Raw genomic sequence first — 26443 nt, forward strand, 5'->3', positions numbered from 1 at the left:
AGCAAGTAAATTTTGATTAGTATGCGTATTTTTTTGACCGTTGACAATTACACCGTCGTTTCTTTTGTTTTTTGATTTAGTAAAAAATTTAATCCAATTATATTACCGTTTCTGGCGATTTCTTCTTTGGCTAGCGGCGAAGAAAGACAATAAATTTTGCACCGTCTGGTTAAGAGACTGACAGCGAACGCACAAGTGGAAACTTATGAAAGGGAAACTGAAAACTCGAAAACCCAACTCTGGGGTTGACGTGTCGTATCGACTACGGTATAAATATAAGTATTCAGCCGTTTCATCATTTTTAATTTTTGACTCAATAGCCTTCACACTCCTCAGGGCGGGAACCTAAAATTTCACCCTCTGTTCCTCTCTCTTTCACATCCCTAAAAAGTAGGGTTTCAATTTCAATCTTCGTTTAGCAATTTGCATCAACCAAACCATGAATCCGCGCAAGGGCTCCAAGGTTTGGCTCGAGGACAGGGCTTCGGCTTGGGTGCCTGCTGAAGTGCTAGGTTCCGATGGTAAACGTGTTTTGCTCGAAACTGATTCTGGCAAGAAGGTGAGTTTGTTGTATACTTGCTGCTTTTTGCGTGCTGTTCTGAAATTCGGTGGTGATTGTCGATAATTCGAGAATTTTGGTTTCTGAGAGGTGCGGTGGTGCAGGTTTTTGCTTCCCCGGAGAAACTGTTTCCGAGGGATGCGGACGAAGAGGAGCATGGGGGATTCGAAGATATGACGAGGTTGGCTTACTTGAATGAACCGGGAGTGTTGTTCAATCTTCGTAGAAGATATGAGCTCAATGATATCTATGTGAGTGTTAATAGATTGGATTTTGTTAGTGTCTCGATGTTTGATTGAGGTTAATTATGAGTTTAGACTTTAACTTTTACTAATGTAACTCCATTATTGGAAAATGGAGTTCTCATGTGGAACTGTTGTTTTCAGCATCTTTGAATTCCTCGAGTATGACTATGAATCGCATGACAACTAATGCATGTTTTCTTGACACTTTCTATCGTATAAATTGCTTTCATTTATGAGGACTTGTAATGACTTAATGAAGGGGTAGCCCTTATTCGATATACATTTTTCAAATATATAAATAGTAAGTTTTTATTAGAAGATGTAGTATTTAATGTTATCCATGTATTGGATCTTGTGATTTTCAATGTAAACTTACTATATATAGGTTCTCATTTTGTGTCCTTGGACGCATGATAGAAAAACTGAATTGATATATATATATATATATATATATATATATATATATATATATATATATATATATATATATTATAGCTTTTAAAGCCTCAGTTTTGCTTTTTGTGGTTGTGATTTCACTGATTGAATTTTACTGATTTTAATGTATCTGTGGTTACTAGTTTTAATTATGAACAATTTTGTTTTCCATGTAGACTGTCATTTTACGCTTTTTGCCTTACTTTTCTGTCTTTGCCAGACGTATACAGGGAGCATTTTAATAGCTGTTAATCCCTTTACAAAGCTTCCTCATTTATATGATATCCATATGATGGAGCAGTATAAGGGAGCCCCATTGGGTGAGCTTAGCCCACATGTTTTTGCTGTTGCTGATGCATCATATAGGTTAGTGCCCATTTAATGTGTTTCGTATATTTGTATTTTTTTAATATTTGCTATTTGTCATTTTACATTGTGAATTAGTGAGCTTTTGTTGGTCATGATTTAGAGCAATGATGAATGAAGGTAATAGTCAATCTATCTTGGTCAGCGGTGAGAGTGGTGCTGGAAAAACTGAGACAACAAAATTGATTATGCAGTATCTTACCTTTGTTGGTGGACGTGCTGCTGGTGATGATAGGACAGTTGAACAACAAGTTCTTGAAGTAAGCTGTTTTTGAATTTGATCAATAATGAATCCAGAGATTAATTTACTTCACAGTTCCATTTGTTATTTAGTACTGAATTGAGAATTGGGATGCTAATTACTATTTTGCTTGATGCAGTCCAATCCACTTTTAGAGGCATTTGGTAATGCAAGGACGGTTAGGAATGACAATTCAAGGTTAATTTGGTTCTTTTTTTATGTTTATTTCTTTATTTTTTTTACTCTTCTTGTGTATTAGTTTCAAACATATGCAGTTTTCTAGCTTATTTAATAAATAACCATGGTATACTGTTTAGGTGTCTAATGAACTGGTTGGCTATTGATATATATTGATAGCATCCTAAGCTAGAGTGGAATTTTATGGAAACAAGTTGTTGAAAACATGTTCAAAATGTTTGACCTCTTGAGGTCCCGACTTTTTGTGCAGAGAGGAAGAGTATGGAGGAAGATGGAATTGATTATATATTTTATAAAGGGTAAATGATCTTTTTATCCTTAAAAACAATAAAAACTGCATTTTAGAAAAAACTGAAAAGGGTTTGTTGCTTTCCCCAAAATTGCACCACAGCACACACGAACTTCTCCCTGTTTTGGCCGCAAACCACCCGCAACTGTCGCAACGTGATAAACGCCCTGCAGTGGTGGCTGATGGCCACGCTGCACTGCACCTGTGAGATAGCACCGTGAAAACTTCATTCTCGATTCTACAAGAATTTTTATGAAAGCCTTTCATTTGGATGCACTGCATTCATTGGAAATCTTCAAAAATTAAAATCTGATTATGGCTGATGAAGCAAGGGAAAGGGGACTCACGACTTCCAACATTTTATGGCTTGGGCGATAGTCTGTGTTTCATAAAGTTTGAAAATGAATGTGCACAAAAATTTCTTACTGGTACTAACTGTGATATTTGTAACACTAGGCCTAGGGGAAGAATCCTTGGCCTATCTTCCATATGCAAAGTTTTTTGTGAAGTAGAGAACAAAACATGCATCATGTGATATTGTGATATTGAAGGTGAATGGTTCTATTGATCCGGAGATGTTTGCCTTAATAACTAGAGCAATCCAAGTTGTGTTGGGCCCAAGACAACATAAAGGATGCTCTTGGTACGAGCATTGCTGTAAATTTGAGCACACTATATATCTTAGCATAAAGGTGAATGTGGGCACATAGGATACATTTGTGCACAAAAGAGGATACATTTTGGAGATATATCAGAAGCCAATCGATTCAAAATCAAGATAGAATGATCAAAATTGTGATTAACATGCTGTTGCTGTACCTCAAATTGAGAAACCTTAGGAGGTAAAAAGAAATAGAATTCCACTACAAATAGTAGCTTTAACCTTGAACTGTTGGAGCAACTCTACAAAATCTTTTCTAACTAGTTAGCCCTCCATGAGTTCTCCTTTGGGTTCATTAGCTCACAAAGGTGTTGAGAGCCTTGAGTGCCACTTCTTGATTTAAAACCCTTTGGATCATGTACTTTGGTGCCTTGGATCATATAACTTATTCTTATCAACTTTTCTCTTTATACATACTTTTTGCTAAGAATCTTAAAATTAAAATTGCTGATGGTTCTCTGTCATTTATGATCCAAACAAAGAGTATTGAAGTTTTTATAACTCTAGAATATGTCCTTTATGTTCAAAACCTATGTGACAACTGCAATCTATTGTTTATTAACTAGTTAACTAAAATAAAATAAAATAAAATTCAATGGCTAGGCTAAATTTCTGTCCTCATCTCATGGAATCTTTCAATTGAGAATCTATGGTTCCCCTACGAAGACGGTTGACTGTGGTAAGAAGGGAGAGTAGGGCAATGTGTGTTTAGTTCAATGTATTTTTAAAAAAATATTTGTTTAGTCTTTTCACTCTTTTGTATCTTCCACGTTATGTAAGTGTAAATAAAAGCAGATTCTGTTATGTTTTGTTACAAGATTCAATTGTCAGATTGTTAGTTTTTATGGATAAATTCCATGATGTTATACACTAGATTCAGATGGACCGAAAAAAAAAAAAACAAGATTTCATTCAAGAATCTCAACCCAAATCCAAACCCATAGTCATTTGTATGAAATGATGGTATGGAAGTTAAAATTGAAAATGATATCATATCACAAATTCTTAAGTATTTGACACTTATTTTATAAAATAATAAAAAAGATAATGAAAATGTTACATACAAAATATAAATTAAATAGTTAAAATTGAAAAACATAGAAAGTTATTTGTACAAAATATCTATCAATTTATAGGACAATTTTATCAAATTGTAATAGAATCAACTATTCTTTATGATAGTGAACGTTAGACTTTAACGGAATTATATTAATTAAAAGTAGTAATAAAATGAAAATGTTAAGATAAATGTGTAATCACATGAGAAAAGATAGAATAAAAAATGATTGTATGAGAGTAGAGATTGAAGTAATACTTATTAAGGAGAATATGATAGAAAATTAGTTGAGGTGGTTTGAAGATGTGCTAAGAAAGCCACTGAAGGCTCTAGTGAGTAGGGTTGATTGTACGGTCTTTAGTCCTGTGAAAAAAGAGTAGAGGGTGAAGAACTTTGAGAGGCCTGTAACTTCTAGAATGTCCACAATGGAACCCCTATTTTGTGCTTTTTTTTTCTATTTGTACTTAAGGTCTTAAAAATCCTTTTAAAATACTTAAAAATTGATAAAAACATTAAAATTGCACTTTTGTTACCCAATCCATGGCCGCGGTGGAATTCACAGCCTGCCAGAGGATCTCTCTGACATCGTAAAACTTTGAATTTTGATCAGGAAACACGATCTATGGCCATGGTGGTCTCCGTGGCCTGCTGGTGGATTCCTTTGGACTTCAGTTCTGCTTTCAAATTACTGTACGACATGTATTTGATACTCTGACAGTCCTCTGGTGCATCATAGCTTATAAGATGATGTAGGTTTTTGAATTTGAACATATTTACTGGACTATTTGGCTATTTGCCATCTATCTTCTCAGTGACTTCTGTAGTGTTATACATTTTTAGTGCAAAAAAATATTTACAGTTTATGAGTATCAAGTATCCCTTGAAATTATTGTTGTTCATAACCTCTCTATGTTTTTTGGTTGCAGTCGTTTTGGGAAGTTTGTTGAAATTCAGTTCGATTCAAATGGTAGAATATCTGGTGCTGCAATTAGAACTTACTTATTGGAAAGATCACGAGTGGTACAGATAACAGATCCAGAGAGAAATTACCACTGCTTTTATCAGTTGTGTGCATTTGAAAGGGTATTCAATTTCTTTTTTTTTTCCTGTTATATTCATTTGGGACTAGTATTGCAGCATAATGCGATAAATTGCATTGTGCATGTGCAGGTTATGGTTTTAATATCAGGGTCAAAGTATTAATTGTTGTACTTTATAATTGAGATGCCTCATTTTAGGATGCAGAGAGATATAAGTTAGGACATCCAAGTCACTTCCACTATTTAAATCAAAGTAAAATCTATGAACTAGATGGTGTAAACAATGCTGAAGAATACATGAAGACAAGGAGGGCAATGGATATTGTTGGCATCAGTAATGAGGATCAGGTATTATATTATTTCATTTAGTCTAGCTTCTGCTTTGTTACCTGTTTTTATCATTTAATGGATACTTTTATTGACGGCCCTCCCTTTACTTATAGTCATCCCTTCTTCTCATTAGGATGCCATATTTCGTGTCTTAGCTGCAATTTTACATTTGGGAAACATTGAATTTTCCCCTGGAAAAGAACACGACTCATCAGTTATAAAGGATGAAAAATCAAGATTTCATATGCAGATGGCTGCTAATCTTTTCATGTACGTGATTTATATCTTTTTAAGTCTTATGTTCATAAAATAAATCATAACTTGCCTGAATTTCATCTCCTTCATTAGGATTTGCATTTAAAACTCAAATACATACTTTTTAACTTTCTATTTCCTGAAGACATTTTATGATGCTGCTACATTAATTTCTTATAGTATTATCTTGTAGAGTATATTGATAGTCTATGCAACTAAAAAATCTGGTAGAAAAATAAGGGAATAGAACTTCTTCATATAGCTTATCAAAATAAGTTCTTTTCAGCATATGTCAATAAGTTTTATGATCTAATTTATGGTATAAATCCATTGTGCATAAGAACTTATACAACTTTGAGTAGTGCTATGGATGCATTCCCATACTGTTCCTTCTCAAAACAATTGTTTACATCTCAAAGATAAATAGTTCTAAGGTTTTTTACATATGTTATATATCTGAGCAAGAAACCAGTAAGAAGTTGGGTTTATCTGTCAACAGACTATATCTATTATTCTGTAATCTGTAGTGCTGTAAAAATTATAAGAATATCAAATAAATGGGATTTTTGTTGTTTCTCTTTTAATATGTAATGGTTGGTCATATTTTTGTTGAACATTTTGTCCTTTGCTAACTTAATGACTTAATTTTTTTACTTAACCAGGTGTGATGTGGACCTATTACTAGCAACATTGTGCACTCGATCAATACAAACTCATGAAGGAAGTATTGTCAAGGCCCTTGATTGCAATGCTGCTGTAGCTGGCCGGGATGCTTTGGCAAAAACTGTTTATGCCCGTTTATTTGATTGGTATACAGTGGCCTATACAAAAATTGACAAACATATAGCTTTTATTATTTATTGTTTAGGGTGACTTCTGTTTGTTTTCTATTCTGACAGGCTAGTTGATAAGATCAATAGGTCTGTTGGCCAAGATACCAATTCCCAGATACAGATAGGAGTTTTGGATATTTATGGTTTTGAGTGCTTTAAGGATAATAGGTAAGTTGGATTCAATTACTTGCCAAATTTATGTTTTTTTGTGTGTTGGAAGAGGGGGGGGGGGTTATGGAGAGTAGGATCGCTGTGTATTTTACATTCTGTAACATTCCAATGCTTAGGTCAGGCATTTATTCTTATGAATACTTGTCACTTCTCTGGTATTTTTCTTTCATGTGTTGTAGATTTGTAGTTCTTTCACTAGTACGGAAATGCTTTATGTTAAGAGTTTAGTATTATCCATGGATTGTCTTTCTTTGTATTCCCATTTTTAGATTTTGATTGGTCAGTTGTGGTTGGTTATTTAAATTGGTGACCTTTTAACACCATGATTTCTTTCTCAATCCAATAACTTTCACTTCCAACAGTTTTGAGCAATTCTGCATCAATTTTGCAAATGAAAAGCTTCAGCAACATTTTAATGAGGTATTCCTGTGTTACTGTATGTTAATTTGCATTCACTATGTTAATACTTTACTGTCTTTAGTTGATTTTGTTGACGTGGTGTTTTCTGTCTCATTTTCTAATCACTTCTATGTCTTGTCATTATTTCCAGCATGTATTCAAAATGGAGCAGGAGGAGTATGCCAAAGAAGAAATTAATTGGAGTTACATTGAATTTGTAGACAACCAAGATGTTTTAGATTTGATCGAGAAGGTGTGTATTTTTTAAAAATATTTTTATTGCCTTTATATGTGTAAGTTTCTAAATTCTGAAGTCTGTGTATTAACACTACCTTGTAGTAATATACATTTTCATATATGATTGGTTATTTCGTGCATAATATGTAGCAAGGGGATTATACACCTGAAATAATGGTAGATGATGAGGAATTATGAACCAGTATGTCCTGTTATAGCCACAGAAATTGCTTGAGGATCTGTATTAGGAAGGAAGCTATTCAGCTAGTTGTTAATATATCAAAATCATTTTGTCTGGTCCTATGCTATAGCCCCGATGTCTTATGTTTGGATGTCTTACAAGATATATCTTTAAATAAATAAATTGGTAAGACATGCTTTTCTATGAAAGGATACGCATAATCATGCCAAAACAAAATGATATAGTTTCATGTGGAGGTATCTTGCTAATGTATGCATCTTACTGATGTGTAAGTCATCATTTTCTCTTGATTATAGTTTATATGCATGCCTTTAATATTAGTTTCTTGAGAACTTATTATTGCATTCTTTTGCAGAAACCCATTGGTATCATTGCTCTTTTGGATGAAGCTTGGTACCGTATGAGTTCTTCAATATGAATTGGTGTGTATTTATTTATATGTATTGCAAATTTAGCCTTCATCCTGAATTCCTTCTCCTTGCAGCATGTTTCCGAAATCAACCCATGAAACATTTTCAACCAAGTTGTTTCAACATTTCCGCTCCCACCCTAGGTTGGAAAAGGAAAAATTTTCACAAACGGATTTTACCATGTCTCATTATGCTGGAAAGGTGAGTTTGGGCTCCCCAGTACTTTCACCTGTTTCAGACACCCCCTGTAATATATTGTTACAAATTTTGAAGAGGTCTCCACTGTTTTTATTCAGGTCACTTATCATACAGATACTTTTATAGACAAAAATCGTGATTATGTTGTTGTAGAACATTGTAATCTATTATCTTCTTCAAAATGCCTCTTCGTTTCTGGCCTTTTTACGTTGCTACCAGAGGAGTCTTCAAGATCATCGTACAAGTTTTCTTCAGTAGCTTCCAGATTTAAGGTGTTGTGATCTAAAGCTTTTTCCTATTTTATTAAAGATAGAAGTAGCATTATTATGACCAACTTGTATAGGTGCCTAAAGTTACATGTTTGAACATCAATTTCATGTCACTGATCCTTTTTTTTTTTGGGGGGGGGGGGGGAATGGGTGGGTTTCTTGTCCTTGTTCTCAGCAACAACTTCAAGCACTGATGGAGACCCTTAATTTGACGGAGCCTCATTACATACGATGTGTGAAGCCAAATTCATTGAATCGGCCACAGATGTTTGAGAATGCAAGTGTCATACACCAATTACGCTGTGGGGTTAGTAGTTTAAATATTCTATATCCCTTTAATTGGAGCTGTTGAAAGAGACACGTAGATTGCTGACATGTCATTAATAAACTGTCACCTTGGTTGCTTATCTTATTGGTTACATTGTCAGCATCATGGCAAGTGCTTTTATCCAATATATAAACCAATACTTGATAGGGTAAAGTAAAACTTATAATTAGTTTTTTTAATTGTCAGTGGTAAGGTATAATTTATAATATTTTTTCATTTTTAACTTGTTCAACTACATTTTACCTGCGTGCAAAGAAATATGTGGGCATTATTCTAGTTTCTTGGAAATAATGTTTCTATGACCACATGCTTATCTTCCAGGTTTACTTCCTAGTAGATTTTCATTTATCAAGCAGTTTTATGGTATATCTGTATTTTTTTCAGGGTGTCCTTGAAGCTGTTCGTATAAGCCTGGCAGGTTACCCTACTAGAAGAACTTACTCAGAGTTTGTAGATCGCTTTGGGTTGATAGCGCCTGAATTTATGGATGGAAGGTGAGTTCATTAAATGAAATTTTCGGAGTTACCTGTTAAGCATTGACTGACTCAATTATTTGTATTCCATGATTTTCACTGCTTTTGTTTGGCCAATTTGCTGAGCCTATATCTATCCAAAAGGTTTATTTTGTTGGGCTTGTATTAGTGGTACTGGTACTACTAGTATTTAACTATATTAGTATGAATAGAATTATTAGGTTAGAGTTTTGCCAAACTTTTTTTATCATCATATCATCTTATATTGAGTGTTCTTGTTCTCACTCTTGACTTTCTATACTGAGACCTTTTAATTTGGAATTTTGAACTGGGTGAGTCAAGGGTTTGATTGAAGTTGAGCCAGTTTTAGCCATATCATAGTTATAATAGTATTTTCTGAGTAATGGTAATGGAATTTTTCGCTTAAGGGATTTAGTCTCCACAGAATTACATTGGCCTTGTACTCAAATTTGAGCGAGAGGTCTTTGAATCACTTGTGTAAAAACTGGCAGTGATTCTCTGGTAGTCCTAATTGGGTGGTTGACCTGGTTATTTAGCAATTAAATAAAAAGCAGTTCTAAAGAATTACTGGGCCATCTAGACAAACCCCCAAATCTATTCCAGTTAAAAAACATTGGTTAGGGTGAGTATAATTTTGTTGGTGGTTGTAATCAGCTGGACTAAAAGAAAGAGAAAGAAAAGGCAAGTTGGTTGTACATCTGCTGCTTATTTGGATATTAGCATTTATCATCATTTAGTAATGGAAAAGTCATGGTTACTGGATAAGTTTTATCCTTTTCTGGCATGGATTGCATTATTTTCTAATTGACATGTTCATTTTAAATGCATGTGCAACAATTTGAGCTTCTTATTTAATAAAAGCTGTATTGTGTTATTAGTTATGATGATAAAGCTGCAACTGAGAAAATTTTGCAAAAGCTAAAGCTTGAGAATTTTCAGGTATGCTTCTTAAGCACTGTGCATGCGGCTGTTGTTAACAAACTAGGGATGTAAAAGCATAATTGCGTTTATAATGGGTATATTTTGTTTGCTTTCTCTTTCCTATTATTCAGTTGGGTAGGACCAAAGTATTTCTCAGGGCTGGGCAAATTGGTATTTTAGACTCGAGACGTGCTGAAGTTTTAGACCATGCTGCAAAGTGTATTCAGTGCCGACTGAGGACATTTATTGCACACCGGGATTTTATCTCACTCAAAGCTGCTGCATTTTCTCTTCAGGCATGCTGCAGGGGTTAGTTTTTTTTTTTTTCTTTTAAATTGTCTGTTTGCATTTACAACTGTCTACCACTCTTACAAAAATAGTTTGCTTTACCACTACACTTGAGGATGAGCCTTTGTGCAACTGTAGAAGTTGCTACGTTGTGACTTGGAGGACATGGGTTTGAATCCTTTAAAGTCTCTCTGCTTGTTGGGGTAAGCCTGGCTATACTACTTGGTGGGGAGCTTGTAAACTGGGCCAGACTACCATCACACTCTTATAACATGCCAACATGGTCAATTCTCTCATAATTGAGTTGAATTAGAAATTGTTGGAAAGTAGTTCTGAAGCTACCTTGGATTAATATAGGGTGGTTGAATTGAATTGACTAATTTCCATATCGATAAATCACAATGTATCAATCCTTAACTTTTTTCTTGTTGCCAAACATTTATCAGTGGATTTGTGTTTCATTGGTTGCTTTCTGTTTTAGAACACTGTCAACTCATTTAAACAGTTAGAATAATGTGCAGCACATGTATCACATGTTGAATGAGTTCATCATCAAATGTTAAAGGCAATTGATTTCATTGGAATTAGTATCTGGGAAGTAGCATCGAGTTACTCTTTAGTCCCCGGTTAGTCTGTTAAGAGATTATATATGTAGAATTTTTGCAATCTGCATAACCTAAGTGATATACACTTGATCAATTTCGCTTGACAATTAAACCTTACCCCCCTCTTTCTCTACCTCTCTCTTTTTCTCTTCTCCTCTTCCCCTAAAGTTAACATGGTATCAAGGCAATGCCATCCACTTTGACTTATCAAATCACAATTCTGCTGCCACTTTCCAGAAGCATAAAACTGTTCCGGTTTCTGGTATCTTTCTTCTCTGATTTTAGTAATTTTTATACATTTCTTCTCTATGGTTGCTTGCCATTGTGCAAAAACTGTCTTTCCTCCACTTTTTTCCACTGACCTCCTTCACTGTCAAACTTCTCCAGTGACTTTCTTTAGCTCGTTATCACACCAGTGAACTTCTCCACAAATTTTCAGTATCTTTCTGGTGACCTTTGCCAGTGACCTCTTCTAGCCATTTGCTAACTCCAGTGACTTTCTAGTGAGCACTTTGTCAATTTCCAGCTAGGTCAATCTCTGGCTTCTGATGAGTGTTTAATGTTTTTCTGATCTAACTAGCCCTTTAGTTTCCTTTTCAACCAAATTTAGTGGATCCCATATTATTTACAAAGAAAAGGGTTTATTTCTATTGTGCTTTAATATCAGTAAGCTTAAATGTATTTAACTTTCATTGAAAGTAGTACTTAGGATGTTAAGCGAATTCATGCATCAAATGTTAAATGTATTTAATTTTCATTGAAAGTAGTACTTAGGATGTAGCAGGTACCCATTTACTCTTGCCTTGGAAATAGTCTCCATTTTAGTCTATTAAGAGTATATTTATGTAGATGTTCTGCATAACCATGTAATGCACAGTCAATCAATATCACTTAGGCAATTCCACTCTATCTCGCTCTCTCCCTCTGTGTTTCACTTAAGCACTTGTAGGTGTATTAAATATTGGGATCACTACTATTAGATGGCCTGGTCCTCATTTTTCTGTAATTGCAGGATACATTGCACGAAAGTTATATACTGCTAAAAAGGAGACAGCATCAGCTATCTCCATTCAGAAATATATTCGAATGTGGCTTACTAGACATGCTTACTTGAAACTGTATTCATCTGCTATCATCATACAAGTCCATGTTCGAGGCTTTGTGATTCGCCAAAGATTCTTGCATGGAATAGAACATAGAGCTGCTACTTATATTCAGGTAATTATACCAAGAATGCATTGTGTGGTAGAAATTTTAAAATGTCAAAACCACAGCCTCATTGTCTTTGCTACATTAATAAAATTGAGTTTTTGTATTTTTCATCCTAATTATCAAACAAAATTTAATTTTGCAAGAATATTAGGTCCTTATGCATCTTTATATGTTAAGCTGATTGATTGTATGAACAACATAACATTCCAGTGATGTTAAATTCCAGCTGATTTATAAGGCATGATAAAGTTAATTATTTGCTTTGGCTTCAATTGTTGTAGCATTCACTTTCAATCTATGAAGCACATATTCTAACACAAACACTAGACTCGACACAGACACTCCTACATAACTAACATATAAAATATAGGACACCGAGATACAGCACACACATGATTTCAAAAAAATAATAGGAGACATTATTTTACAATGCAAGTACTTGGTCTTTTTATCTCTTTAGGTGAGATCAGTAAAAATTAAATTCTGAAAAATATTATTTATCAATAGGTTTCTTTTAATATCTTCCTTTAAGCTATTTTTTAGGTATTTCTCTACCTTTTTTTACTGATTAAGAGTTATGTCATCACCTTTCTTTAATGGTGCTTCTAGTAGTCTTCTTTGCACATATGTCCAAATCACCTTAGATAGTTTTCAATCATCTTTTCCATCATACTCCTATTCTAATATTCTTGTATATATGATCATTTCTTATTTTGTCTTTTCTCATGTGACCACACATCCACGATAACATTTTCATTTATTTCACTTTCACTTATTTTTTGTATTGTTGTTTTAAGGCCTAACATTCATTACCATATAAACTAACTGAATGTATTGTAGTATGATAAAACTTTCTTTTCAGTTTTATATGTTCTTTATAGTCACAAATAACTCCCGACTCTTCTCTCCATTTTAACCTCTAAGCTTAAATTCTAGGAATACAAAAAGATCTTAAACTAAGATAAAATTATATTTTATTCACATTCTCAAACAAATATACACAGTAGCTTGCCATATATGTCTTGTTACTTGTAGTTGTGGATGACAGAATATTGTTATATTATTTATTGATCATATGTAATGTAACATTTATTTTATAGGCCTGTTGGAGGATGTCCAAGGTTAGGTCTGCTTTCCAGCTACGCCAAGCTTCTATTGTTGCAATACAATGCCTTTGGCGGTGTAGACAAGCAAAAAGAGAGTTGCGTAGACTTAAACAAGTGAGGCTTTCTTTCCCCCTTTATGGGAGATGACATATTCAATCTAATATAGCAAAAGTTGTTCTCATAGTTGTTTTTCTAATTTATCTTTATCAGGAGGCTAATGAAGCTGGTGCCCTCCGTTTAGCTAAAACTAAACTTGAGAAGCAATTGGAAGAGCTCACATGGCGTTTGCATCTTGAAAAGAAAATAAGGGTATGATGTTGTGGTTGGTTTAGCTACGTGTCAATTTAAATCCTTCTGTATGGAATGTTTTCCTGCTTCATGTGTGTCTACATTACTTTTTTACTTTTTTTTTATTTGCTGTTTCACACATTTTCTTATAGGTCTATCTTTTGCTGATGCCAGCACTGTATATATTTAATTGTTTTTTATTTGCTTCTTCACACATTCTCTTAATGTAATGTTTTCTGCTGCTGCATATATGCACGAAAACCAATTTTTTCTCTTGTTATTATTGTTGGCCTTCCTGTCATCAGTCAATTATCTGGTGCAGAGGCTTTGGACATCTTTGCGTTTAATCTTATTAAAAATTGAGTTCTGTTCTTTAAAACAGTTGAGATGTATGGAAATTTTAATCACGATTCTTTGTTGTTATCCAGGTTTCTAACGAAGAGGCTAAGCAAACAGAGATCTCCAAACTTCAAAAGATGTTAGAAGCTCTTAATCTTGAATTAGATGCGGCTAAATTGGCAACAATTAATGAGTGCAACAAAAATGCAGTTCTGCAAAATCAATTGGAATTGTCAGTAAAGGAAAAAACTGCTTTAAAAAGAGAGCTAGCTGCAGTGGATGACTTACGAAAGGAAAATGCTTTATTGAAGGTGCTTCATTAATGTTATACAATTGTAATGCATTGAGTTTATTTGTCTGTGATGGCTAATAAAAATTGTTTTCCTTTTACTTTAAGTCCCTTGGCAGGACTGCTGGCATGATTGTATGAGATAGGTTAAATTAAAGTTTGTAATATACTATTAACTATGATGAGTGAGGCTTATATACGAGCTACAGATAAGGTTATTGATGGATCCTACTGGAAAGCTTGGTTTAAATACCAAAAGAATTAAGCTTGTTGAATTTAGAGGTGGAGGAAGAGAGAGAGATGGGTATTTTTAGAGAGAAATTCTGAATGGAAATATTTTAGTCAGTAGAAATGTAGTATATAGGCTATTTAAGACATCCATATATATAGGTTCTTAATAGACTTGGCGGAGACTATTTCCCAGGCTAATAATAATTGAGTTTAACTCCCTAGACATTAATGCTAAATGCAATTTATGATGTGATACATGAACATACTATTTCCTAAGTGCATTAACTGTTATTATTTCTGACAAAACATATAAGATATTCTGTAAGATGTCTAGTCATTGTCAATATCCAAAAATAATGGCAGAAGTGTGGAATGGATGGATTAACTATTGGCAAAAGAGGGGGAAACTTATCTTTCCAGTCATGTCTAGATTAATTTTCAGAGAGAAGGTTTGCATTATATATTCAATGTATGGACTATGGAGGGAGACTAATAGAGGGATAAGAGACATTGAATAATATTTACGTATATTGTGATTACAATAAGATTTAACGTAATGATGCAACCAGAGGCACTCACCTCTCTTTATACTAATAATTCTAACTAAATAAGGAAACAAATCACAAGATATTAGAAAGTATGGAAACTAGAAAATAGGAGAACTAGTCCTAAAAGATAATCTATCCTAAAATGTTCTATAGGATACAATCAAGTTATTATTTGATACTCAATAAGCTTTAGGCTTGTTACAAATAAACCCTTTCAAAATATAATATAGGCTTTACCAAATGTGTTTGAGGTGTCTGATAGTGAACTATGGTGAGATATTGACCGAGTGGACTGCGTCCCACTCACTTGACCACTTATGTGTCCACAATGAAGGTTAGACAGCAATCAAATGACCAGTAATAAAAGCTAGGCATTTATATGTCAGCACCAAAGGTTAACACTGTTAACAAATAGGTCTGCAATCAAAGTTGGGCATTCACATATGCCATCATGGATGACAGCATCAACAAATTAACCTGCAATGAACCCTTTTACAAATGTTTGACCGAGCTTAAGGACGTCGTATAATTCATGTGGCCAGTGTTATCAAATAGTGATTATTGTCCCGTTATAATGTTTTTGCGGACTATAAAAAAGCTATTGCTTTGCGGTTTCGCCATTTCCAAAATTGTGGACACTATTCATGTAGCGGAAAGTGTAAATAAAGCGGATTACAGAAGGTTTTGTTTTTGTTTTTTTGTTTAATAAGAGGTCTGAATAGTCACTTTTTTTTTTATCCATCACTTCTCACCTGCTTCTGAAGATGAACAGTGTTTCGTTCTTTACGGTTTTACCTACTCTGTTATCTGAACGAAAAGTAGAGCAATATTCCAGTCCATTTAGTTCAACCCATTTAGTTATTCTTGTCCGTCTCTTATCTCCAGCAACTATTGTTGCCTTCAGCAAGTCTCTTGTAAGTATTTCTGATTCTTGCTTTTCTCTCTTCCCTCAGATCAGCACCTCTGTTTTTTAATACAAAAACAGAGTATAACAGTGCCATTTATTTCACATCCCTATGCAGTGCTCTTCCTCTCGCAATCACCTGTAGCAACCAATATATCCCCCGATAAATCTCCAACGTGCACTGTTGTCTCCGACAATAGACAATAACTACTGCTGCATTACTACTTAATTTTTTATATTTCAACGTGACTTCTGCTATTTGTTCACAACGCTGTATGTCATTGCAGTTTTTTATTTTTTCGCAATCTGCTATTGATAACACTGCATGTAGCCGGCCTTATTTAATGAGATTGGTGGTTGTCGTTGTTGAAACCTTTCACAAATTATATATGTCACTTTTCTGTTTGCTTGTTCTCTACTGAATTTTGTTACATTGTATTTCTTTCCTTGTCTTGTGTTTCTAGATTTCATTGGATGCATTTGAAAAGAAGTACGCATCCTTAGAGCTTGAACTTATGAATGCTCAAAAAAGCCGAGATGAAACCATTGAGAAACTCAGGGAGTTTGAACACAAGTGCTCTCAACTTGAGCACAATGTGAAAAGGTGCCCTTTCTTTTTTCCCTCTTCTCTCCTATCTACAAAATAGTTTATTTTCTGAGTGTTGTAACATGTTTTCCTGCTGTAATACTCTCCCACTGCTCTTCTGTTTGTGCTTGTTAGAGTTTGAGGTGTGCTATAAATTTTAATGACGTGTGTGGTTCTTTTCTTGAAAGCTCAGCTTTTTTTTTTTTTTGTCACATATATATATTTTTCTAATTACATTTAATTTAGCCTCGAGGAAAAGCTATTGAGTTTAGAGGATGAAAATCAAGTGCTTCGTCAGAAAGCCTTAAGTACTCCTAAGAGTAACCGACTGGGTTTTGCCAAGTCATTGTCAGAAGTAAGTTTCCCATGCTTTACAAACCCGATGGTATATGCTTATAGGCACTTTTGTTTTGTCTTTTATTAATTTCTTATCATTATGTTGTGACTTAGATCTTTAATAGCATTTATTGGGTGTGTTGGGAGTTGTATTATGGTAACATTAGTTAATTTATTTTTCTTTTTGCAACAGAAATACTCTAGTGGAATATCATCCCGCTCTGAACGAAAGACCATATTTGTAAGCTACTGCTTTCTTATCTTCCTTTATAGAAAATGATTGCTAATCACTGTTGTAATTCCTTTCATTTGCTTTGTTTGATGAAGGAGTCACCCACGCCCACAAAACTTATTGCTCCACCCACACTAGGTTTGTCAGACTCTCGTCGATCTAAGTTAACAGTAGAGAGGCACCAGGTATATCTTGTTTCACTTCTGTTCTGTCTTAAATCCTATTCCTTTAGTTTTGGCACCCTGACAGTTCAGGTGACTACAAAAAGCTTTAAGGGTAACTATTATTTTACTTCTCTTAAAGTTCTGAAAGGGTAAAAATGTGAAAGAAATGAAGAGAAGGGAAAATTATCATCTTCAGGAGGTAAAAGTAACAGAATAAATGAAATGGTTTTTCCAATGTGTGCCACAGACACAAGAAGAAATCAATAAATAGTAATTTTTCATTTGAAATTATTGCATGTATTGCTATCAATGGATTGAATTCTGTGATTTTGGGCTCACATTAGAAAAAACATAAATGAAATTACGCTCATTGTGAACCAAACACTACTATTTAGTTGGAACTTAACACAAAACTCTTAACTGTAAACAAGCATCATGAGTGTGGTGAGAACAAATTGCTGAACACACTGGATAAGAAGGGGGGGGGGGATGATTTCTTAGGTAGGATCAGTTTCTTATCGAGGTAAAAATGGGAGGTGGTTGAAATTTCTAGATGTAAAGCAGTTTTCAGATGCCATTAGTACTCTTAAGAGATTAAAGTCAGAACTTAAAAATCAGGTGCAGTTGTTGCAATTGAAGAGAAAAAAATGTCTGTCATGTCAAGTGGAGATCACTTCCAAAATCTGGGGGATTCAGTGTCTGTGCCATCCTTTTAACCAAGCAATATTATGCCATTGCTGGGCCATATTACCTATGTTTTTAAAATGACAAAAGTCAACTGACTTAGATGTAAATACAGAAACAAAATAACAAATAAAACAAGGATGAAAACACTTCATTAACTTCTAATAAATTAAGTATTATCTGCAGCATGTCTTTTTACTACATAATTGTGCACCATAAGTTAATATATACCTTATGTTTTGCAGGATAACTATGAATTCCTCTCTAGGTGTATCAAAGAAAATTTGGGATTCAAAAATGGTAAACCGATTGCAGCTCGTATCATATACAAATGTCTTCTTCATTGGCATGCCTTTGAATCTGAGCGCACAGCCATTTTTGATTCCATCATTGAAGGCATAAATGAAGTTCTAAAGGTAAATGATATGTTTTCCTTTTAAAAACTCACCTTTTTATTATTGTTGTTGTTACTGGTCTTATATTTAGAATTGAATTGTGATGTTTGTGTAAGTCTTTTATGAGATATATTCATTAATCATTAGTGAAATCTGCATCAGGTTAGGGATGATGACATTGTCTTGCCATATTGGCTGTCCAATACCTCTGCACTTCTATGCCTTTTACAGAGGAACTTACATTCAAATGGCTTTTTAGCTACCACTGCTCAACGTTATCCTGGATCATCTGGCTTGACCAGTCGGACTGGGCATGTGAGTTATCTAGTTGAACACTAAAATTGTATGTGCATGTGTATGTGTTACTTTCACAATTTTTGTAATTTTCTGTGACTATATGGGTGATGATCAACTTAGTTTAAATTGCATTTAATTTTGGCAAAATTGTGGGCTGTCAATTTATGAAATTTGTCCAGGAAACAAGGAGAACTGTAATACATTCATGATTTATCTTTGAAAAATGGAACTAAGATTTTTGTTACTGTTTTCTATATTTTGTTCTGCGACTGCATGATAAGGGTAGCTTTTAAGCATAGTTGTTGGTCCCAGATAACTCTGCAGAACGGATGAGACTGAGAGCTAGATCAAAGATTATGCAAACATGATAAATAATTTTTATCTTATATTTTACACAAATGCTTAAAAATGAAGTTATAAAAAATTTAATAATTAATAATAAAAAGTCAGTCTAACACATGTTCACTATTAATTTAAGCTACAATAGAAAAATATAGCTGAAACAGTTAAATTAAAGGACTTTGAGGAACTATGACGTGTGAAGAAAACTTCACAACACAAAAGAAAAGATTCCTCAGATATGTCTTTTTAAGTTGCAGCTGTTAAGAAAGGACCTGTTATCTCTCTGTTTTTTGAACTGGAAAACAGAGGTTGAAGGTGTAAGAGACAAAAGGTCAATTGTGGAAATGAATTTTATTTTCGCACACTCTTTAGGGTGCAGGAAATTTACAATTTAAAGGGTTTTGGCTACAAACCTGTGACCAATCAAATCTCATAAAAGAAGGCATTAAAGACAAAAAACTAAATCACCTATTTTAGGAAATTAGATATTTAATTTCCTTTACAGATTGACCTAACCAACTAACTAAATAAATAAAGTTTGCTAGCTCATAAACATGTGACTAACAACATCAATTCCTAAAAAACCAGACAATTAGAATGTCATATAATAAGTTGTGTTTTATATTGAAAAATACAAAGACTGCTATACATGCACTTGTATCAGAGAAAGGACTACTACAATTTAAAAAGATAGGAAGACACAAAAAAACTAAAAAATATCAGAAAGACACAAGGATGGTTAGCATTGAAGATAGCACAACAAATTTTAGAAAAACAGGGAAAAGTAGATAGCAAGACCAAATGAAATGCTATCATGCAGAATAGGGGAGGCTGCAAATAGCTGAGCTCGACCAGTAATTGAATGGGCTTGGCTGAAAAAGGAATGATTCTTCAAAAAACAGGGTGAGCTTGATCTGTATATGCATGCACTATCAAGGTTTGGCCATAAAATGGATGGACTGAGGTGCCCACTGGTAATGGCAGTACTTTCCTCTGTGATATGGTTGCTGGCCTGCTCTTCAATCAAGATTTCAGCTGCTATTTGTGCGATCCAAAAATGCAATGCTATGAGTTTCCTTTAGCAGCCAACAGCAGTGACACTGCTCCAATGCAATTATGACATTATTTGCAGCTAATGATAACTATGCTTTTCAAATTGAAGTTTTTACTTTTGTTTATTTTATCCAAACAGTATTTTTCTAAGCAATAGATATTAGAAAACATTAAAAGAGAATTTTTTGCCGGGGGGGGGGGTAAAAGAAAAAACTATTGTAATAGACGAGTGCATAAATCTGGAGGATAAGGACCAACAATAGACAATCTTTACTATTTTCATAAAGTTGTCCACTTCCTTTGTATGTATGGTAACTTCCTAAAGCTAATCAAAAGAAAATGTTGTAAATTGAAAGGACATGCCAAGGATTCACTACACACCAAATAGACTTCATCAACTGAAAGTGATTGTTAGGAAATATAAAAATGAATAATTAACTGTTACAAAGCTTGACCTATACACATGGATCTAAATAAGAAAGGAAGCTTCGTAGGGTCTTTTAATAGTGCCATTAGTGGGTTTTTAGATGAAAAAAGAAAATTATTATATGAAGTTTGTAAGATATTATCTTTACATAATCGGAACAAAACAAGTACATTAAATATGAAATGAAGACATCAGATAACTAGAAACTAGAAATAAAAAATATATCAACGATTTTATGCATGAACAAAATGTAGATTCTACAATTAAATTTTCCTTGAGGGATTAAATTTTTTTACGGTGATATGATGTTATTTTTCCCTCCCAGTAATTATCTTATTTTTAGAATTCTGTGCAGAAAGTTGGGTTCGCAACTACTCAAATTGTAGTGTCTTCTTGGGTAGACAGCCAAGAAAAATACAACTTTATCTATTTACATCTACATAGGGATGACTGGATTTTCCAAATGCTGTTGATTTTGAAAAACTACTTCAAATTAGGGCAGTGATGACTACCATTGCAGATCATTTATTAGTTTTTTCATTTTTTCCTCCATTTTACACTGATCGTATTCCCTGCCTTGTTATTCTTCCTCCTGATTGTAGTTTTGATGGCATTTCCAGGGACCAAAATCTCCATTAAAACTTATTGGATATGATGATGGTGTATCGCATGTGGAGGCGAGATATCCAGCTATTCTTTTTAAGCAACAACTAACTGCATGTGTGGAGAAGATTTTTGGTCTTCTACGTGACAATTTAAAAAAGGAACTTTCTCCACTTTTGGGATCATGTATTCAGGTGACATTTCTTGCACTTAATGATACTTTGGAGATGTTATTTTCAACTTAACAATGGTGTTAACTGTTGAATCATCATGCTTCTGACCCTGGTTCTAGTGTAATCTTGTGGTCATGACATGTGATGGAAGATCTATCTTGATGTGAATCAGAGCCTTTGACAAAGTTTCTCAGACACTTTTTTTGGTCTAGGAGGGATGGGGTTCAACAAAGTCAGTCACTAAGTCTTGTCTCCTGAGCCAGTTTGCATTGCATTAAATTTTGCTTAATATTTTATAATAGTATCAGTGTAGCACCTGCTTGCTTTCAGTCTTTTTTGTTCCACAATTTAACATAACTGTACGATAGATGTTCAACCTGATTTCGTTGCATTGATGGACTGAACTTCAGCTTCATAATTAAGTGTTTGCAGGGTGACAGTTAAGGATTAGCGTTTTTGAAAAACTATTTTTTGGTATAATGGACCAAGAAGCTTTATTAGTGTTGGGTTTTTCCATTGTGTTTGTAATGGCAGACAGAAATGGTTGGAAAACAAATAGTTCATAGAGAACGAATGAAACTAAGGGATTTTATGAGGGAGGGAACCCTTTGTTCTGACTTGAGTTTCCCTTACTCCATTTGTAAACCAGTTTCATGAATTTCACTCATTGCTTTAGTGAATGATAATAGTGATTTAGTAGCTATTACACCAGAGATAGTGTTCTTTCAAGGGTACTCATGTATTTTCCGCAACAATTTCAAAATTCAGGTTGTCTTATTAATGGTAAAATATAGAGTAAATATACAAATTGGTCCCTGAAAGTGACACATTTTAGTCGTTTTTGGAAACTACTTGGTGTCTAAAAGTGTCAGTGTGTACAATTTATTCCCTGAATTTGTTAATTTTACTCTTCATTTGACTCCTGTTTTGCTTACATTTTTGTGAGAGAAGGACCAAAATGTGAGTAAGTTAACATGTTTGTGGACTAAATTGTACAAAGTAAAACTTTCAGGGAAAAAATTTAAATATATGCCACTTATAAGGAAGGATCTAATTAAATATTTACTCTAAAAGTACAGAATATTTTATTTTAATATCTAGCTTTGTTATTGTTTATGTTTTGATTTATAATCTATTGTCTGGTTAGGCACCCAAAACAGGACGAGTGCATGGCGGAAAATCATCTAGATCTCCTGGAGGGCTTCCTCACCAATCATCTGGTGGTCAGTGGGTCAACATTGTCAAATTTTTGGATTCACTCATGAGCAAACTTTGTGGAAATCATGTATGTTGTGTATTGTTTCAATGTTCTTTACGTACTGTGTTTGGTCAATTAATTCTGTATATTTGTTCTGCCCATTTCATTTTTACTTGAAAAACCTTTCGTTCCACTGGTTCTTTTTTTTTTTCCCTATTATTTTACCCTGTGAATAGGAGAGTAATAAAACAGAACTATATGAGGATATCTGCTTTTGCCTGAGATATTGTATAATTTTCTTTTGACTAGTGACATTTGGGTGCCATCTGAAACGGGGGCTGAACAATAGTACAATACTGACATGACACGTTTATGTGCCTACTGAAATTTTTCCAAACCAAAATGACACAGGGAAATAGAGTGAGATGTAAACCATAGGATTCAAATGAGGTGGATGAAATGGAGTGCTTCAGATGCTATCTGTGATAAAAAAAAATGTAGCACTCAAGCTTAATTGAAAATTTAATCCCTCAAGGAAAAAAAAGTTCAACGTTAGAGCTGAGAATTTTACATTTGATAAATGTGCACACAGGATGGGATAAGAAAGATTGCATCAGCGAGAGTTGAAGTAGCACCCCTATTGTTGGAAAGTTGGTAGAATTTTGCCTTTGGTGGTTTGTGCATGTGTGTAGAAAAATTGTTGAAGTCTTTGTTAGGAAGGTTGATTAGATGGAGGGTGATAATTCAATAGCTAGAGGTAGAGAGACATGGAAAACTATAGGCCAAACAGCTCAGAAGGATTTAGTTTTAAATAGTTTGTATACAAACATGATTTACAAATTACAATAGGAAATTATTTGCAGCATCATTAGATTCATGTAACTGGCACACCTAGTGGGAGAAGGCTACAGTTCTGTATATGTACCATGCAAGGTGTTGTGTTTAATCCATGATGCTGCAAGTTTGGTCATGCAGTAAGTGGCTATACTAGGTGAGGCTTGAAAGATGAAAGGGATCTTATATGAATCTGGATTGGTAATTTTTTCTCCTCCAATACTCAGGTGGCTGCATTTAAAGGAGTAAATTCCTACTTCCTAGTAAAGCGAGTTGAGGGAGAATGGAATGCAATGATGGGAACACGTCGTGATCAATTAATATATTGCATATATTTAGTGGTTACAATGGTTGTTTTCTTTTTGTTCCATTGAACCTTTGTTGTGACACAATTCAACTTCCGTGTCCAAAACTAATGTACATTCAGGTGGTAAGCTTTGAAATTGTACACTTGCAAGCTATGATATCTGATGCATTCTACTTGTCCACTTTGTAGTTAGGACTGAGGAACATAGGAAAACAAATAAATGATGATATGATTTCTATGGTTATGGATTTAGCTATTAGTGCTAACACCATTCACTGTGATCTAATCCACACACCCCCCCCAACCCCACCCATTTTTTCTTACCTAAAATGTGCATGTTCAGGTGCCATCCTTCTTCATCCGTAAGCTAGTTACCCAGGTGTTTTCCTTCATCAATATTACACTCTTCAACAGGTAAAAACCATGATTACATGACAGGATTCTTTGTAGCTTCAAATCACTAGCTTTGTTTAATTGATTTTCCTTTGTTCCTTACTTTTATCTTCATTTGTTAGTCTTCTTTTGCGTCGTGAATGTTGCACATTCTCAAATGGTGAATATGTGAAGTCTGGTCTAGCAGAACTGGAGAAATGGATAGTCAATGCCAAAGAAGAGGTAGATTGAATTTGCTGATACTTCTTTGAAATTTTAGTTTTATGGGTTTGACTAAGCGCACTTGTGAAATGTAGTATGCAGGAACATCTTGGCATGAGCTGAATTATATACGACAAGCTGTTGGGTTCTTGGTATAAAAACTGCCTTATTTTTGGTTGGACTTCTAATGGTGTCAAACAAAACTGTTATCTCTTATCTATGCTGTCCTTTGTTTGAATTTTGCAGGTAATACATCAGAAGAGGAAGAAATCTTTGGAAGAAATTTGTCAGGATCTTTGTCCGGTATGATTATCTTGTAGGGTTGCATTTCTATTCTTTATTACTCTTTTTTCTTTCCCATATCAATTTTATTTTTGTTTTCATCATTCACACAGACTTAATTTTCAGGGTTACCACCACGAACTGTGGGCCATGAATATTTGATTCCAGTACTTTTAAACTGATTAAATGTTTCTAATTGATTAAACTCCTTACTTGGGAGTTGGGGATAAAAGAAGTTTGATAACAAGACCTATATATGGATGTTTCTATGATAGAACATTGGAAATCAGGTTACTGTTGTTGAATTTCTACGAAAACTTCTATCCCTTTTACTGGTATTGAGATGATACCAGTGCTAGAAATGAATATGTTTACGCTTTTCTGGAGATCACAAAAACAAGGGGGTAAACCACGAAAGAAATAACAAGGATCGTGGGGACAATTCAAGGGGTCTGTCTCTTCCTCCCATTCTTCTTTACTCCTCATTTTTCCTTTGTCTTCACACACTTTCCATTCCACTCTCCCCCTCTCCAACCAATTCCCTCTCTCCTCTTTATTGCCTTCTGCCACATGTGTGGACTGTTGTATCCTTGATCCCCAGAGTTATTCACATCATCCCCACTGCCTATGCGGACTCCTGATCCTCCTTTTCGTCCCATATATTAGCATATGTCTGATGTTTTGCATGCACTATGAATACAATTTTCTTGACATTAGGCATATAACATTGGGAGAAAGGCTAAATGCATTTCTTCAACAGGCATTGACTGTGAGGCAAATCTACCGAATCAGCACTATGTACTGGGATGACAAGTATGGAACCCAAAGTGTGTCTAATGAGGCAAGTTGTGTTCTTAATTGGTTCAAAATACAACTATAACGGTATTTTCTTTAGAATTCTGAACAAAATATGGTGAGCAGGTAGTTAGTGAAATGAGGGAAATTGTCAGCAAGGACAATCAGAATCTGACCTCAAATTCTTTCTTATTGGATGACGATCTGAGGTACACTGATTTTACCATCCAAGTTCTTTTGACTTGCATTTTTAACACGCGATTGCTGGATGAATCAATATGAATATTTGCCTCGCTTTCTTGATTTTTCTGGCCAGTATCTTGATTTTCCTTGTCTTAACCATAATTTCTTGTTGCAGCATTCCATTCTCTGCCGAAGATATAGATATGGCAATTCCTGCCATAGATCTTGATGAGATTGATCTTCCAGAATTTGCGTCTGAATATTCTTGTGCTCAGTTTCTTAGTTCACATCAGAAGTAATTAATCTACAATTTCAGATCGTTACTGAAGCTTGACATTTTGCTTCAATATTTCATCTCTGGATTTAGAGGACAACGATATCCACATTGGAAACACGTTTCTCTTTCCGTGGACAGTAATCCTGGTTGTCATCGGATTGTATGTTACTATCAGTTTGTGCAGGTCACAATATCAAAGATATAAGAGTGATGATTTTTTGATTTATTTGTAATTTTCCCAAAATTACTAGGTCAACCAGCGTTTTGTAATTAGCCAAAGTATAGGTGACATCGTAAGCTTGACATGCTAGTTTTATTTATTATTGTGCAGCCCATCCTCCTAGGTGTATTTATTTTGTTTTTATGTTCTATTATTTTATGTAGGAATGCAATTGTAACTAGGCCCTGGCAAAAATGAAATTCATTCATTGATGTAAATATTAGTCACATTAAATTTCTCTCATGCGAATTCTAAATTAGTTTTAGATGCAGTGTCTTCAGATGTAGGGCATGCATTCTTCCAGGTTAAAAATGTCATTAATAAAACCTTTCCTTTTGTAGATACACTGATTGACATTAAATTGGAATGGACGTGATCATTAATTTGGTTTTGGCTTGAGTGTTGCATAGTTTGGCAGCAAATGAATAAATGAATGATCACAATTCAATTTTCGTTTTTTTTTTTTTTTGCTGTTAATACCGATCCTCAACAGCCAATTCTGAAATTTGTGTT

General features: G+C 34.3%; 1 protein-coding gene across 1 annotated transcript; it reads left to right on the forward strand.

Annotated features, from left to right (window-relative positions):
• Positions 1-324: 324 nt before the first annotated feature.
• LOC113874883 (myosin-15-like) lies at positions 325-26267 on the forward strand. The gene is made up of 38 exons (XM_027513118.1): positions 325-559; positions 664-810; positions 1460-1605; positions 1709-1865; positions 1986-2044; positions 4978-5134; positions 5290-5439; positions 5555-5691; positions 6339-6485; positions 6576-6677; positions 7043-7100; positions 7231-7332; positions 7874-7911; positions 8003-8129; positions 8225-8398; positions 8571-8702; positions 9108-9217; positions 10096-10156; positions 10270-10447; positions 12044-12249; positions 13344-13463; positions 13560-13658; positions 14066-14287; positions 16413-16552; positions 16781-16889; positions 17064-17111; positions 17198-17287; positions 18196-18366; positions 18508-18660; positions 21085-21261; positions 22388-22525; positions 23923-23993; positions 24095-24194; positions 24269-24325; positions 24420-24476; positions 25216-25296; positions 25377-25459; positions 25609-26267. The coding sequence occupies exons 1-38, from the start codon at positions 440-442 to the stop codon at positions 25730-25732; spliced, it is 4548 nt and encodes a 1515-aa protein (XP_027368919.1). The 5' UTR covers positions 325-439; the 3' UTR covers positions 25733-26267.
• Positions 26268-26443: the final 176 nt, after the last annotated feature.

This window comes from Abrus precatorius, unplaced genomic scaffold, assembly GCF_003935025.1.
Source record: "Abrus precatorius isolate BTA unplaced genomic scaffold, Abrus_2018 Scaffold8, whole genome shotgun sequence".
NCBI lineage: Eukaryota > Viridiplantae > Streptophyta > Magnoliopsida > Fabales > Fabaceae > Abrus > Abrus precatorius.

What these genes read in the sequence shown, in the direction of transcription:
- LOC113874883 (XM_027513118.1), top strand. Translation starts at nt 440, where the DNA reads ATGAATCCGCGCAAGGGCTCCAAGGTTTGGCTCGAGGACAGGGCTTCG. An exon ending in TGTCTCATTATGCTGGAAAG is followed by an intron (nt 8,130 to 8,224) that starts GTGAGTTTGGGC and finishes GTTTTTATTCAG; the next exon opens with GTCACTTATCATACAGATAC. An exon ending in TTGCCAAGTCATTGTCAGAA is followed by an intron (nt 16,890 to 17,063) that starts GTAAGTTTCCCA and finishes TTTTTGCAACAG; the next exon opens with AAATACTCTAGTGGAATATC.